The sequence below is a fragment of the Mesitornis unicolor genome, unplaced genomic scaffold (assembly GCF_000695765.1).
Source record: "Mesitornis unicolor isolate BGI_N332 unplaced genomic scaffold, ASM69576v1 scaffold33453, whole genome shotgun sequence".
Classification (NCBI taxonomy): domain Eukaryota; kingdom Metazoa; phylum Chordata; class Aves; order Mesitornithiformes; family Mesitornithidae; genus Mesitornis; species Mesitornis unicolor.
In genome coordinates, this window is record NW_010176035.1 from 1 (window position 1) to 14,124 (window position 14,124).

General features: G+C 46.4%; 1 protein-coding gene across 1 annotated transcript in view; it reads left to right on the forward strand.

Annotated features, from left to right (window-relative positions):
* Nucleotides 1–425: 425 nt before the first annotated feature.
* LOC104538431 (netrin-4-like) overlaps nt 426–14,124 on the forward strand; it is a 25,127-nt gene continuing 11,428 nt past the window's right edge. Inside the window, 4 exon segments of the mRNA XM_010181635.1 lie at nt 426–565; nt 567–744; nt 9,870–9,996; nt 10,820–11,008. Of these exon segments, the coding sequence (XP_010179937.1) occupies nt 426–565; nt 567–744; nt 9,870–9,996; nt 10,820–11,008 (634 nt within the window).

The window sequence follows — 14,124 nt, forward strand, 5'->3', positions numbered from 1 at the left end:
AAAAGAAAGCTAGTTATTTTTATCTAATGCTCTCAATTTTCAGCTTGAGCCAATATTTACCTATTCAATCAGACCAAAGCGAAAATAAAGACTGACTGATAAGTATTTGTTTAAACTTCAGAAGGCCCCCACTTTTCTTTCTTTCTTATCTCGGTTTTCCCGACTATCAGCTTGCTGTCACTAATTGCCACACCTAAACACTTTTCCACTAGGAAACAGCCTGGGACTGATAGGAGCCAAATATTTGGAAATCTGAGCTTTGTTTGTTAAAAACTACGCCCATTCTGGGAGAGGGGAGGTTAATGAAAAGTCCCCCACCTGAGCATCGCCAGCAGGACTGCTGGTCCCTGCGCTGGGCTGGCCTCCGCAGCCAGGGCCACACCGTGTACCAGCAGCACCCATCTCTGCTTTAAGGTAACGGCGAAATGTTGCTTGACACCAAAATGTCACTTCATTTCTCTGCCCAGGTGATATACCGAGCCCTGTCGCCGCCTTACGCAGCAGAGGACCCGTACAGCACCGAAGCCCAGGCGCAGCTGAAGATCACCAACCTGCGGGTGCGGCTGGGCGGGGGGGCAGAAACCGGCGGGCCCAGCCCCCCTGTCCCTGCAGCCCCCGCCGCCCCTGCACTACGCTGTCTACGACTTCATCGTGAAGGGCAGCTGCTTCTGCAACGGCCACGCTGACCACTGCGTCCCCGTCGATGGATTCAAGCCCGTCAAGGCAGCCGGCGTTATCCATGTGGTACGTACGTGCACCCAACAATGTCTGCGCTGCAGGAGAGCAGTTTTAAAAGTAGTAGGGAACACTATATAGTATAGGTCCCAGTATATTTGACATGTGGTGCCCTGAATTAGAAGCACAGAGAGCAAAAGCGGCCTTTAAAAAGGAGGTGGTCTTGTGTCAGACTGAGGTGCTGGGCTTCCCTTGTGCCTCGATGTAGGGCCCAATAGGACTCTCATCCTTCAAGGGTGCTCCACAGTAATTTAAGTTTGTTTATTTCAGGTGGATCCTTAAAATAAATTTAAATTGCTGACTCCCTTCTTCCCCCAAACACTAACTCTCAATAACACAATATCTAAAAGATAATAAATGCTGGGCAGTTTGATGACAGAGAGGGAGCAGAGCTTCCTTAAATGTACTAAAAATCTTGTGATTGCAGTTGCTTCTGGAGGATCCTCAAATACTGAGTTGGCTCTGGAACTGAGAGGCAGGGGAGCTGGGGTTTGTCTCTCACTCCCAGGCTCTCCATTGCACTTTGCAGTACCTTTCTCCAGATAAAAACGCTGTGCTCCAGTTTTGAGGGGACTCTGGCATCCTGCCAGCCCGGGGACACCTTGATCTCGCTGCCCTCAACACGTCTTTCCCTTTCTGCCTGTCTTGGCTGGCTCTGAAAGTCCTGGCTTTGCTGGCAGAGGAGCAGGAGGGAAAGCCAGGGTGGTCAAACATGCTGTGCTGAATAATGTTAGAAAGGGAAATATCATTTAAAAAACCCATAAGGCAGTTACTCTAGGTAAGGAGGTCTGGCATCTGTCCAGCTCTTCAGGGAACTCTCGTTTCACTTAAATTACAGTCTCAGATGTGAAGCAGACAACATATTTCCCTTCTAATAGAGCTAGTCTTGCCACAGCCTGAAAATACACCAGTTTGAAAGCGTGCAGTGCTGTGATTGATAAGGCTGTTTCAGGTAGCACTGCTCTGCTTTCCACAGCTGTTCCCTGAGCAAAAGTTTTTGAAAGAAGCTGTTTGCTCAGGATTATTTTGGTGGGATACAATTGCACAGGAGTGTGCCCCAGAGCACTGCTGAGAGCTCTAGAGCCTGCAGCCAAATATGCTGCTGGAAACCATAGTGTGCAGGTAACAGGTGGTGCTGTGGGAAGGAGTCAAGTGCCATAATCGCACTGAAAACCAAAGCACCAAATAGCAACAAGCCCCTGTGCCAGCCCTGAGGGGACTGGAAGTTCAGCTTGGGTTATAAATGTGTATGTGGCAGGAGTCCCAGAGGTGACGTTGCTGCAGTGAGGCTGAATAATTTTGCTGTGCTTTGCAGCTTATTCCACGTGTCCCATTGGGGATGTGGTGTCAGGGTGACGTAGCCCCATGGTTTGCAGGTAGGGTCACAGCGTGGTAAGATATTTCCTCGCCCAATACCACTTTTTCCACCATAGGACTGGGGCAGCTGGGGCTGAGCCCGGTCCGTGGCAGGCTCCCACCTGGCACGAGGCTGCTGCAATTTGGGAACTGTGGTGGCATCCCACTTGTGCATGCCAGACTGGAGTTTGCCAGTGCGTTGCTTCAAAATGGGAAGAGAGATTATTTCCAAGATGATACCAAGACATGTATGTGAGAATGAGCAGAAAAAGGATGGAGGTTTGAGGGGGTCTGTGACTTATTAGCTGGGAGAAGTCAGAGAAACTTCTGAAAAGAGATTTCAGAGAGGGAACGTTTTTATACCTTTCACCTGAAGAAGTCACATAAAAGAGAATTCTGAAGAATTATGGTCAGTCCATTTGAGTGTGAGATGGGGATTTCAGTCTTGTTACCATGTAACTGTATCTATATGGGGGTTTAGCAGTACCTTCACTGTAAAACTGAGGTCAGCAAGTGCTGGGAAACACATTGTCATTTCCCAATATGTTTATAGAATCTAGCTCTGTTTTTATGCTTGTTTTGACCAGAGCACTTCTGAAGAATATCCTCAGTTGAAGAGTTAACATGAAAATTTAAGCAAGTTCAAGATCCTTTAAACAAACAAAAGATTTCCAAAGAAAGTATGTACAAGTTTTCTTAAACCTCTGCTTGGTCTGAGCCCACAGGCAGGCTTAGTTTCTGTCCGTGCTTGGCCAGCGGAACATCTGAACATGATATATTTGTTTTTCTCTTGGGCTGCTCTGGGCAGTAAACTGGGGTGTCCTGGCAGCACTGGGGTGTAGCCACCAGGTCTCAGGCAGATATCACAAAGTGACCAGAGCAAAGATTGGTAGCAATTTCTGCATCCACCCTTTCTCCTGAAGGAGAAAGGAAGTTATGTAGGAAAGCTCTGGGTTCCTTTGAGCATCAGAAATGCCATGTCAGCTGTTAGGTGAATTCTGAATATAGAGGTGGGGCTTCTGCTCTTGGAGAGGCTCTCTCTCCATGAGCTGCAGGAGAAGTCTACAGGGAAGACCTAGCTACCTTCCAACGAGAGCAAGGACTGATCCTCATGGGTAGCATGATCCTGACTGTCCCTTGCTATACACTTGTGTGCAACAAACAGCTGTCAGGGTGATACAGATGCACTTCCTTCTCTTCCTTGCTCCTCCCAAATTTATTCAAAGAAATCTCAAAAATCTCATTAACAAAAGCCCAACACATGCCCAGGAAAAAAAGTGCATGGACAATCACACCTCACGCCGTACCAGGCAAAGTAGTTGGATCAGTTTGTGAGCTGCATTACATGGTGAACCCCCAGTGCGAGTAGAGAAATTGAGTCACATAAGCAGGAGATCCCTCCTGATCTTCAGTGGCCATGAGAAGACTGCTTTTTCAGCTGATCTGTAATGCAGGAGCTACAGATCACCCCTTGCTGATACCTCTGTGCATAGAGCTATTGCAGTGCATGCTCGGCCCCTTACCATCCCCATGGCCTGCTTGCAACTATAGCAAGGATCATAAAAGTGGAGATCAGCTTGGAGATAAGTAGGATCTTGCAGTTTAGGACTCCAAAGTGGAGAAAGCAAACCCAGAGAGATCACATCTGGGCTGTGCAGTTCTGACTCAAGGTAAGAGTAGGTGTTCATTCATCTCCTTGGCCCTCCCTGACTGCAGCACCCTGGGGCAGCTGAGTGGTTTCCATGGTTGGCCTGAGCTGTCAGTCTTAGAGGGCTGTGTCCTTGCTGGGGCTCCCTGCTTTTACCCTTATCAGGTGAGATTACTTCATTGTCTCATTGATAATCCAGTATTACCAGCTCTCTAATGTCTCCCACCCCCTCCTGCCTGTCCTCTCCTGTGCTCCTGCCAGTGCAGCCCTGTTTACACATCTTTCACCTGCACTGAACAGAGTGAGGACAAATGAAGCAGTTTGGTTTTGCGAAGCTCCAGTGGACTTAAGACACGTGCCCAAAGTAGTTTGATGTGATCCTGCTGCCATACCGAAATGGCACTGCTGCAATTATGCTTATCTGCTTCTTCAGTAGTCTAAAGTGCCATGTCAGTGTAAGTCAAGGACTTTTCCAGGAACTGGGCTTTATTTTCCAGGCTGGACAGACAAACCAGTTCAGGAACCTGATCACTGAATGCATCTGAGCTTGGTTTCTGGCAACTGCCCGACAAATAGACACCAAACCCTGGATATACCTCACCTAATTTTAGGCATGTGATTGATGTACCCAGGTTAGCCAGCTGATCTCTGCAGGTTCCTTCCATAGTTATGAAGGGTTTTAGGGGGTGGAGATCCTGGGTAGACTGAGCTACCATGCTTAAGCACTTCTGTATAGTAGGACAGGGTGAATATTCCTCCCCCTTCCCATGTGGCCAACCCAGTGGCTGTTATAAATTGTTACCATGCTACTGACATCAATAGATGCTGAAGGTCTTCTCCAGCAGCACTGACAGAAGCCTATTGTACAAGGAATTTTAAAAAAAAACCAACCAAAACACTAGACGGTCCCCACACCCTGGACAACAAGCTTTGTATTCTTTCACAAGAACAAGATAGGATATGAGAATTTTCTCATGCATAAATTTGGTTGTCTGGAGCTTTGGGAAAGAATACCTCCCCCCAGGCTGACAGCAGCCAGTAGGCATGGGTTCTAAAACTGGCACAGTGGCTCCAGTGCAACACAGTTTAAAAGCTATCGTTAAAGACTCGGCGTGAATGCCATGGTTTTTCTTTAGGCTGATAACATGGCCATTTTCCATGAAAGTAAAAAAAAAAAAAAAAAAAAAGAAAAAAAGAAAATACCATTTTAGTTCCAAGAAAGACACTCTATTAAAAGCTGTTGCCCCTCCCAGCTATTTAGCCTATTTATGCTATCAGGTCTTTGGGACATTGAGTTTCTTTTGATACGCGTTTGTGTTGGACTTTATATAGTGAGTGAGTTCTTGCAATATAAATCAATCAATAACAGGTGACTGCAAGCATTTTTCCCTCGATGCAGCACTTCTTTCTCACTCCTCAACATTTTGGAACATGATAAATAGAGGGAAAAGTACTTTATAAGATTCAACTAAAGAAAAAACCCCATGTACTTGCAGTCTGAAAGGAAGCGCTGGAAGGTTATAATTCAGCAACAAAAGGCTCTGGAAGGAAGCATGCCTTAGCAACTGTCTTTGTATGGAGAAATCAGTCGCTCGTTTATCTTACAGAAGTCAACTTTTGTAACACTGTTTGCATTGTGCCCTCTAATGACTGACGTTGCGACGGGGCTGCCGAGCTCAGAAGGGAAACAGTGTGAAAGTGAACTGGGATGTAAAGACCCTGTCACAAGATGAAAAATGGTACGAGAAGGCTTTGCCGCTTAAATGAGTCAAGAGCTGTGTGAATGCTTAAAGCGGTGAGACGTACTGGGAGTTGTGTTTGTGTACTTAGTGATGCTTCAGCATGACCCCAAGTGGGTTTGCCTTATAGTTAAATGTAAATCGAGGTGAATGAAAAGGAAGGAAAAAATACACTCTTTCCCAAGTCGATTTTGCCTTCAGAAAGGTGCTGAGATGCTGGCGAAATCTCAAAGGCTGGGGACATCATTTCCCCACTCTACCTTGGGCCCTGGTTTCTCAGCCCTGGCTTCCTGCAGCATGATGGGGAACATACAAGGCGTAGCAGTCTTGCATCTGGCCCTCCCACAGCTTGTATGGGCATTAGCTTTGTCTGATGTAGACAGTTCTGTTGGCTGCTTTTCACTCCTTTTTTCCTTCTGTTACCCCTTCTTCTTGTCCTGTCTTTCTCCTATTATCAGCTGTCACACTTGTTTCTTTATAACTAAAAAAAATACCTGTCTGCCTATGGGCTGCAAGAAAGGACTTGCTAATATTCACCTTCTTTTCTTGTTTCTGATGCGTAAAAATCTTTTCTTTCATGTTGTAATTATGTAGAAGAAAAAAGATATTTTCTTCAATGGGATAAAGCTAGGACAGAGAGATGTTTAAAGCAGACCTCTTTTGGGGGTAATTGTTATAATACTATTGAATGGGAATAAATACATCAGCCTGAGGCAATGGTTTTGAAGCTCTTAGGTCTGACTTTCATTAGAATTCTGGAAAAAAGGTATAGGGGAAAAAGGCCATTAACTAAACAGTTGCACTGAGAAACAAGTTATTAAAGATCCTTTCCTTGCTCGGTCGAGACTGTCCATTTAGCTGTTTGTTTTGTTCATTAGCAGGTCTGTGCCCCGCTCTGCCTGGCTGAAAGGGGTCAGGGCCACCGTGGGACCTGGGGGAACCTCACAGAGGCAGAGTTTTCTTGGGGTCCAGCTCGTTCAAGTAGTGTTGCTCTAAAGGCTCAGCACTGCAGGATTTGGGAACCCAGCTGCTTTTTCCAAAGCTGGCTCCCAAAGACTGAGTGGCTGCATCTAATGCAGAAGCATGGCCAACCTGGCCATCACGCCCTGTGCCCCCATGGGTGCTCACCCAGACACAAGTCCTCATGAGATGAAAATTCCCTTGCCCCAAGGGAAGGGAAGCTTTTTAGCCAGGCCATTTGTTTTCTTCCCCCAGGTTTATCTTGCCTTTACAAGCGATCACTACCGGGAGCATACACCAGCTGTCTTGATTTGCACCATCTCCAAATTTGGCTTTTTTTGCAGCACTCCTTGCCACAGAATCTGAGAGCCCACAATCCTGCCATTGCCCCAGCAGCTTTTTGAGTTTATAAAACCTCTTTCATTAGACTTCATATACAGATTAATATTAATACGTTTGGCACACCTCTGTTCAGTGGTTTATTTATTAGCTCTGCCAAATTAGTGGCTGCACATCAGGTTCTTGGGGTACCCGTCCTCTTCTGTTACTTATTTTCACCCACTTCCCTCTACTCTGGCAATGCAGCCTGCTCTATTGTACAGTACTTGGGCTTTCAGAAAATGCAGCCTCTTACGCCTTGGGACAGTGAATGCTCCTCGGCAGGGAGTTTTGCCTCACTTTCTGCTAGTGTCTTGGGACACTTAATCCTTTGAGGGTTTCTTAGGTGCTGCTGAGTTTCAGGGTTGTACGTTATAAATGCTGAGCAGCCGCTGGCTGATTGATTGAGTCCCCACTGATTCTTTGTGTGGCTTTGGCAAGGAGGGAGCTGAATTTGAGGAGTGAGGCTGCTGGCTGTGGGCACAGGCAAGGGGAGCACACACATCCTCAGAGTAATGCCAGGATGTCTAAGACATACCCCTGTTTGCAAGTCTTCTCCCACGTCCTTCTTACTTTGTCATCATGATCACCAAAGCAACAAGGGACCTCTTGGTTTTGACCATGGCACCCTCTGGCTCCCTCAGGTCACCTTCCCCTCCTGGTCATGCATGTCCTGGGTCTGGTGTGTCTCTCTGCCCTAACAGCTGGGACAGTCCAGTGAGGAACAAGCTGAAGGTTTTCTCTGGCCACAGGTGTAGTTCAGGCTACTACAACCTGTTAAGCCTTAACCACTTGATGGCCAAAGGTCTTGCAAGAGACCTCTACCAAAAATGCCATAAAAGAGTTAGAAGTCCATCAAAACCACTAGAAGATGACCACATGACAAATACAAGTTTATCGAATTTCTGTTTCCATGCAAGTGGATGCTTTTAAATGTGTGTAAAGCAGCTCTGTAACATTGGTTTGTCTGTGGACTTTGCCTAAAAAATACATAAGAGAGAGAAATTTTATTGAAGATAACTTAGAAAAATAAGGTGTCTGAGAGTTTGAAGAAGAATGCTTTGTATGTGGTAGCAAAAATGAAAATATGAAAACACAAGACACACTTTGAGAACTGAATATTCCCTCTGCAAATTGTTTTGTTTCTTTTCTATATTTGCTTCTCATTTTTTTTAAACATTAGCACACATTGAAGCATATGTCAATACAGTAAGCCAGATGGACCAACTCCTGTCTGTGGTGAGACCAACTCATTAATGTGATGACACCGAAATAGCACAGAAAGCAATGTTATCTTAGTATTTGCACTTTAGCTTTGATGCCTGTGCATTCTGACTCTGTATCTCTCCATTGCTCATGCAGTCTGCTTGCCGTGCTGTATTTTGCTTATTCCTGCTCTGACCATTCAGACATTTTATTAAGGCAGGAAAGGACCACTTGAAAAGTTTTTGAAAGATTTTGCTATTTGGATTGCTGGTGAAAAGTCTTTTAAGGACCTTCAAAATCAATTTTGAAGTTTTATCTGTACCAGTTACATCTGACCTCTGTGAAAAAGCAGCTGAAATCTATTAATTAAAAAAAAATCAGGAAGGTATCATTGTGTGGTGTGCACCTATGTAACACGCAGGAGCTGTTTACAACATGCTCAGGGTCCTCTTCTGTTTTGTTTACTGGTCAGGTTTTACACAACAACCTTTTTCGTGGCAGGTCTCAGCAACAAGTCATACAGTTAGGAACAGCACACTTGTAAAACCCCAAGTTAAACAGAGTGCAAGTTCACCAGTAGCAGTTAAAGCCATGCCCCAGCTACCCTGACCACCCTGTGTCACTCTCGATGCCGAAAGCAGCTGGTGGCTGGTGCAGCTCCCCAGCCCTGCTGGTTTTATGGTTCATCTGTGGCATGAGCATGGGGCCACGCTGGCAGGGCAGGCTGAGGTCTGTTGCTGGTTACTGAGCAGCAGGAAAAGCCGCACCACGCTCAGTTTATTGTCTTTCTTTATCACTTTCCCCGCAACTGGCAAAGGAAGGGGCACAGGGGTGATGAGGCACCGCTCGTGTTTCAGCAAACACAGGACGCCGGTTGTGCCTTCAGCCTGGCCATGCATCAGATATGTGGAGAGACTGGCAGCTGAAATGGTCTTAGTAAAACTGTATTTAAAAGGAAAACACAGAGCAGAGTAGAGCTGGCAGCCACCGAAATGGCTATGGTAGGTAGCTGCCCGCCACGCTCCACAGGAAAAGGCAGGGCCTTCAGCTTTGCCGACAGCCATCCTGCTTCAGGGCTTGATTTGATTGCATCTAGGGGCTGCTTTTGCCCTCTGGCTATGTCCTGTTTTCGTTGCATTTGCCAACAGTGTGAGTAATGCCAGCGGCTGACAGGGCAGCTGGCACCAAGTGTGCTATGCTGGCTTTTCATCTCTAATTACCCCTTACACTAGGCTGTCTAGCTGTTAAATTACCTATCTGTCATGAAGATATAAGAGTGTAGACACTCTTGGTCTTTGTGCTATCCCTGGTTCTTCCTTTGTGCAGCAGAAACTCTCCTTAGGATTAATAGATATCTATGTTTCAGGTGTCTGAATTGCTTTTTTTTCTCATATATGTTTGTGCTGGCTTGGCACACAGAGCTTGGTGCTGAGGTTGTAAGTGCCATTCCTACAGTCCTGCAGAGGTATATTAATGTTTGGGAGGGAGAAAAAGAGAAAGTTTTTACAGTGGATGCTTTGGATCTTGGCTTCTTTTAATCTCTCCTGGAAATTCATGCTGCAGCTGAAAGCTTTCTGATAAAGATTCGTTTAGATCTCAAAGAAAAGCTGTGATTAGACAACAACATGACATGCAGATCCATAAATACTAATCCAGTTGAAAGTGTAACTGCAGAATATTTGCCTTTGACTGAATTAGACACCAAGACGGCCACCATGCTAGCTCTCTTCCTAGTCTATGTAACAGCATCCAGCTGGTGTGGTATCTCCTGTACATGGGAGTTGCTTGTACCCTAGAGACTCTTTCGGTTTTGCTGTGGGTGATCCTTGCTCTCTTTTCCCTCCTAGGTCCATGGGAAATGCATGTGCAAGCACAACACAGCAGGGTCCCACTGCCAGCACTGCGCCCCGCTCTACAATGACCAGCCTTGGCAGGCTGCTGATGGCAAAACCGGAGCCCCCAGAGAGTGTCAGTGTAAGTAGCCAGCTGGGAACAGCATCTCCAGAGCCTCTGCCAGAGCCAAATGGTTCCTCCTTGTGGGCTTTTCTCCTGTGTTTCCAAGAGGCAGCAGATCCTGGGGCGGTAGGCAGCTGTGAAGCACCTCAGCCAATGCCATGCTTCTGCCTGGCACCCATCACATGTTTTGCGTGTTGGGGACAGTGCTGTTCGCAAAGCTCCTTGCTTGGAAATCCTCACAAAACCTCACAAGCCTGCCTATGTGGGTATGGATGTTCCCCAAGGGAATGACAGTGAATCCCTGTTTCCACTCACAGCATTTGATGAGCAGGGATTGGAAGATCTTACTTGGCCCCTGACTTCGGATGTGTGGGCATCCAGACTTCCTCCACTGCCAGCACAGGGAAAGGGGGATGCTCACCCTCCCTCACATGCCTCCCTTCCATCTGCCTTTTCCTTCTGTCAGATGTCAGAAGCATCCTGACAGCACCCACATGGCAGATGCTGTACAGGAAGGGAAAAAATCCTGTCCCAGCAGGACCAGTGAATGTGGAAGGTCTCCCTGCACCAGTCTGACCATGTTGCTGTCCATGTCGTGAGAAACTCGTACTGAAAATAAAAGAGTTGAAGAAGTAATTTTTTTCTTAAATGTCACCCCTAGAATTTAGAAAGCATGAATGAAAATTATGATGATGATACTTCATGCCTTTGAACAAATAACGGGTTCATAGGTCAGGTCTCCCATTCCAGAACCTGGTTTGTCTTTTTGTGTCTCTTTCCTATAAATCAACATCTTTCACTGCCGTAATGAGTCTTTCCGTTCTCTTTGGCTTCATCTCAGCGTGCAAATGTAATGGGCATGCCGACACTTGTCACTTTGACATGGATGCGTGGCTGGCATCGGGCAATCGCAGCGGTGGCGTCTGTGACAACTGTCAGCACAACACTGAAGGGCAGCACTGCCAGCGCTGCAAGCCGGGCTTCTACCGGGACCTCAGGAAGCCCTTCTCTGCCCCGGATGCCTGCAAACGTAAGTCAGAGACCCTTTACTAGTAAAATGCTTCTTAAGTGGGAGGGTGTCAAAGGAGAGGTGAGATCTTCCTGCCCCTCTTTGGAGCAATCTTCTTGCTTCATTGAAGGACAGGGAGCTCTCTGAATTCCCTTTTTGATGATGTTTGCAAAAAGCAATGGTGTGGTTTGCCGGGCGAAAGCCAGCAGATGCTGTTGACAAATCTATCCTGAGGATCTCTAGCTTGGGGTCAGGGGAAGAAACTTCACTGACTTTCTCCTGCTATTTTTGGAGAGCAAAAGCTGCATCATGTTTGCATGTTCTCCTTGTTTGGTACTTGCTGCAGCCTTCGCCGGCAGGGGTGCGGCTGATAAATAGCATCACCCACCAGTGTGTGTTCACAGCAGCAGCAGGTGGGTACGGAGGGAGAGACGGGAACACAAGTTAAGTGATATTCCAGAAGATGTGACACTGAGGAGGCCAGGCCAAAGGCAATGACTTGGCCACATATGAAATTAACTATTTCCCAAGCAAAAGCAGTGATCTAAAAGCCACGGTCCCCAGGGACCACTGTGAGCAATGGTGACTCATCGTGGGGGACTCCAGATCCCCAAACCATGCTGAGCTCATTATACTAATCAGCTAAATATAGGGTGCAGGCATGCTCTCTGCTCTGCGCGTACAGCCACCAACCATCTTCACCAGATGTCTCCTCACTGACCCAAATCTGGAGGAGGACCTTCATGGATGGCTGAAAAAAAATTCCAACTGGCACCCTGACTGTGTCATTTGAGGGGACACTGAGCACTTCTCTCTCCTCCAAAGGAGAAGTACCTGTGTTTAAAGGAAGAGAAACCCTTCCAGGGTAGGGAGCTTCACCCTGGGCTGGGAGGGTGTGTGCAGTTTCACTTTTGTCTGCAGGGTCTGGTGGGGAATGCCTGCTTTTGTCACGCTCCCTTGCTGCGCATCATCCTTGTGAGGCTCCCAGAGGCACCCCTAGCCTGTTGCAGAAGTCCTCCTCCTCTCTACCTTTCACTCCTTGCAAGGGGGAGCAGTAACAGCTGAATTACCTGTTTTACAACCCTAATTCTCTTTATGAAAACAGAATTGACCACAGTTCTCCATTACTTGTGTAAATAATTATTTCACTGCCGTAGTATGTACACAAATTTGGTTTTTTAAACAGTGAGTTTAATGACTTTTTAAAGTTCTTTTACCTACTTGTGTCCATCGAAGTCTCAAGTCACCTCCTCTGAAACATCAATTACTTTTCCTCCATGCCAGAAGTTAGGCAATGAACTTTGTTTTGGAGTCTCATAAGTAAAAAAAAAAACCAAAAACAAGTTTTAATCTTGGACTTAGACCCAAAGCAGGGGCTTGAGGGTTTTTTTTTTCCACTCATGGATTCAGCCTTGCTGATTAAAAAAAGACACAAATGGATTATCTTGGTAGATAACACAGGACAAAAAACTGAAATAAATTCTGTATGGGACCCTCAAGCTCTGAAATGCCCTTTTACTACTAGGATTATAATTCCTGACTCTCTTTACGTGTCAGCTCCCATCAGGGAAGAGCATGCACTTTTCTGAGGCCAATTAAAGCCAAGTCAGGCTTTGGCACTGATTTGAGTGTGGTCTTCTGGACACCCAAAAATAATGTCCTTCACCCTGGAGGTGGTGGGAGTGGGCACCATCTCCTGTGACATCTCATGCCACCCATCGAGGAGATGAAGTTTCACGAGGGACCCATCATAGGATTTTCCTGGTGCCAAAACTCCCAGTCCAAATCCTGTGGCTGTTTGGAGAGTCCGAGAAGGAGCCAAATGGCACCTCCTGGGCTGGCCAGCATGGTGCCTCCTTCCTTGCAAAAGCAGATGGAAACAGAGGTCTGGAGATGCATCGCTGCAAAACGGCCGCGGCTCAAAGGGAAGACTGCTAACAGTGTGCGTGTGCCTGTGTGCAAGTTAGACCAGTGCTAATGAAGTCAGGCATTACATCACGGCGTTAGCTCTGTGTGAGCCAAGTGCCAGAAGGCTCGATTAAAACATTTCTCCCATCCCTTCTGGGCAGGAGGAAGCTGTGGAGATGAGATGATTAATGGATATTTTTGTTGACATAACGGCAGACACAAGTGCTGGTGCTTGGCAGACACAAGTGCTGGTGCTTGGTCGTCTCAGCTCTCAGCATTCATCTCTAAATCGCTGGCCCATGGCATTCCACTTTCCACATTTCTTCCCCTCCAAAATGTGTGTCTGACATAAAGACTATAGATTTGTTTCCATTACTCTTTAATACAAGAATCCAGCCTTTTTATGAACTACTATGTATTCGTGAACTCTGGCATTTAAAGGCCAAAGGTAACATATATTTGACGAACTGTGAGACAGCCTTGAGTATAGTGAGAAAAGGTCTACATTCATTTACCTTCTACATTAAGTTCATCTACTCTGTTGGTCTCTCTTTTTTTTGCTATTTATGAACTACAGAGCATGACGTACTCAAGTATCTACAGGAGACAACTTTCCCTGGCATAACCTAGGTTCCACAGAAATGTAGGGGTTATCTGAATACTTTCCCTTCAGGGACCCTATTGCTGCAAACACACAGATGAATTCTGTCTGGGCTTTTCAAGTCCTCACAAATGCTCTCCTCCCCAAGATGCCTCCACCATTTATCTTTTGATCTCCTGCTGCCAGGGCTGCTCCCTGCACCCAGGGACCCAGCATCTCACGGGGGAGCCCAGAAGCTTGCGGAGCCGTAGCAAATGACTAATGACTGTTAAATTAAATTATATAAGACTGATTGCAGCCTCTGCCTGGCACATTTCCAAGGACCATGCCATGGTCTGCAATAACAAGGGATGTGCGTGGTGCCCTGTTATTCTTGCCGGGAAGGCCACAGCGTCGCCTGCTTGTTTCTGGCTCAAGGCACCATTATTGCTCAAACGAGGGGTAGCAGTGAAAATTTAAAAATACCAAGGTCAAAGCAAATAAAGGAGTTGTTAAGCCATAATCTTTAAGGATACTTTAAAGATTCTTGTAGACGAAGAGTGTATATAATATTTGCTTAGGAGTAGGTGTGTACCTGATAAAATGAGAGGTTCTGCTATTTAAAACAGCAATCTGATGACTCTTTCCC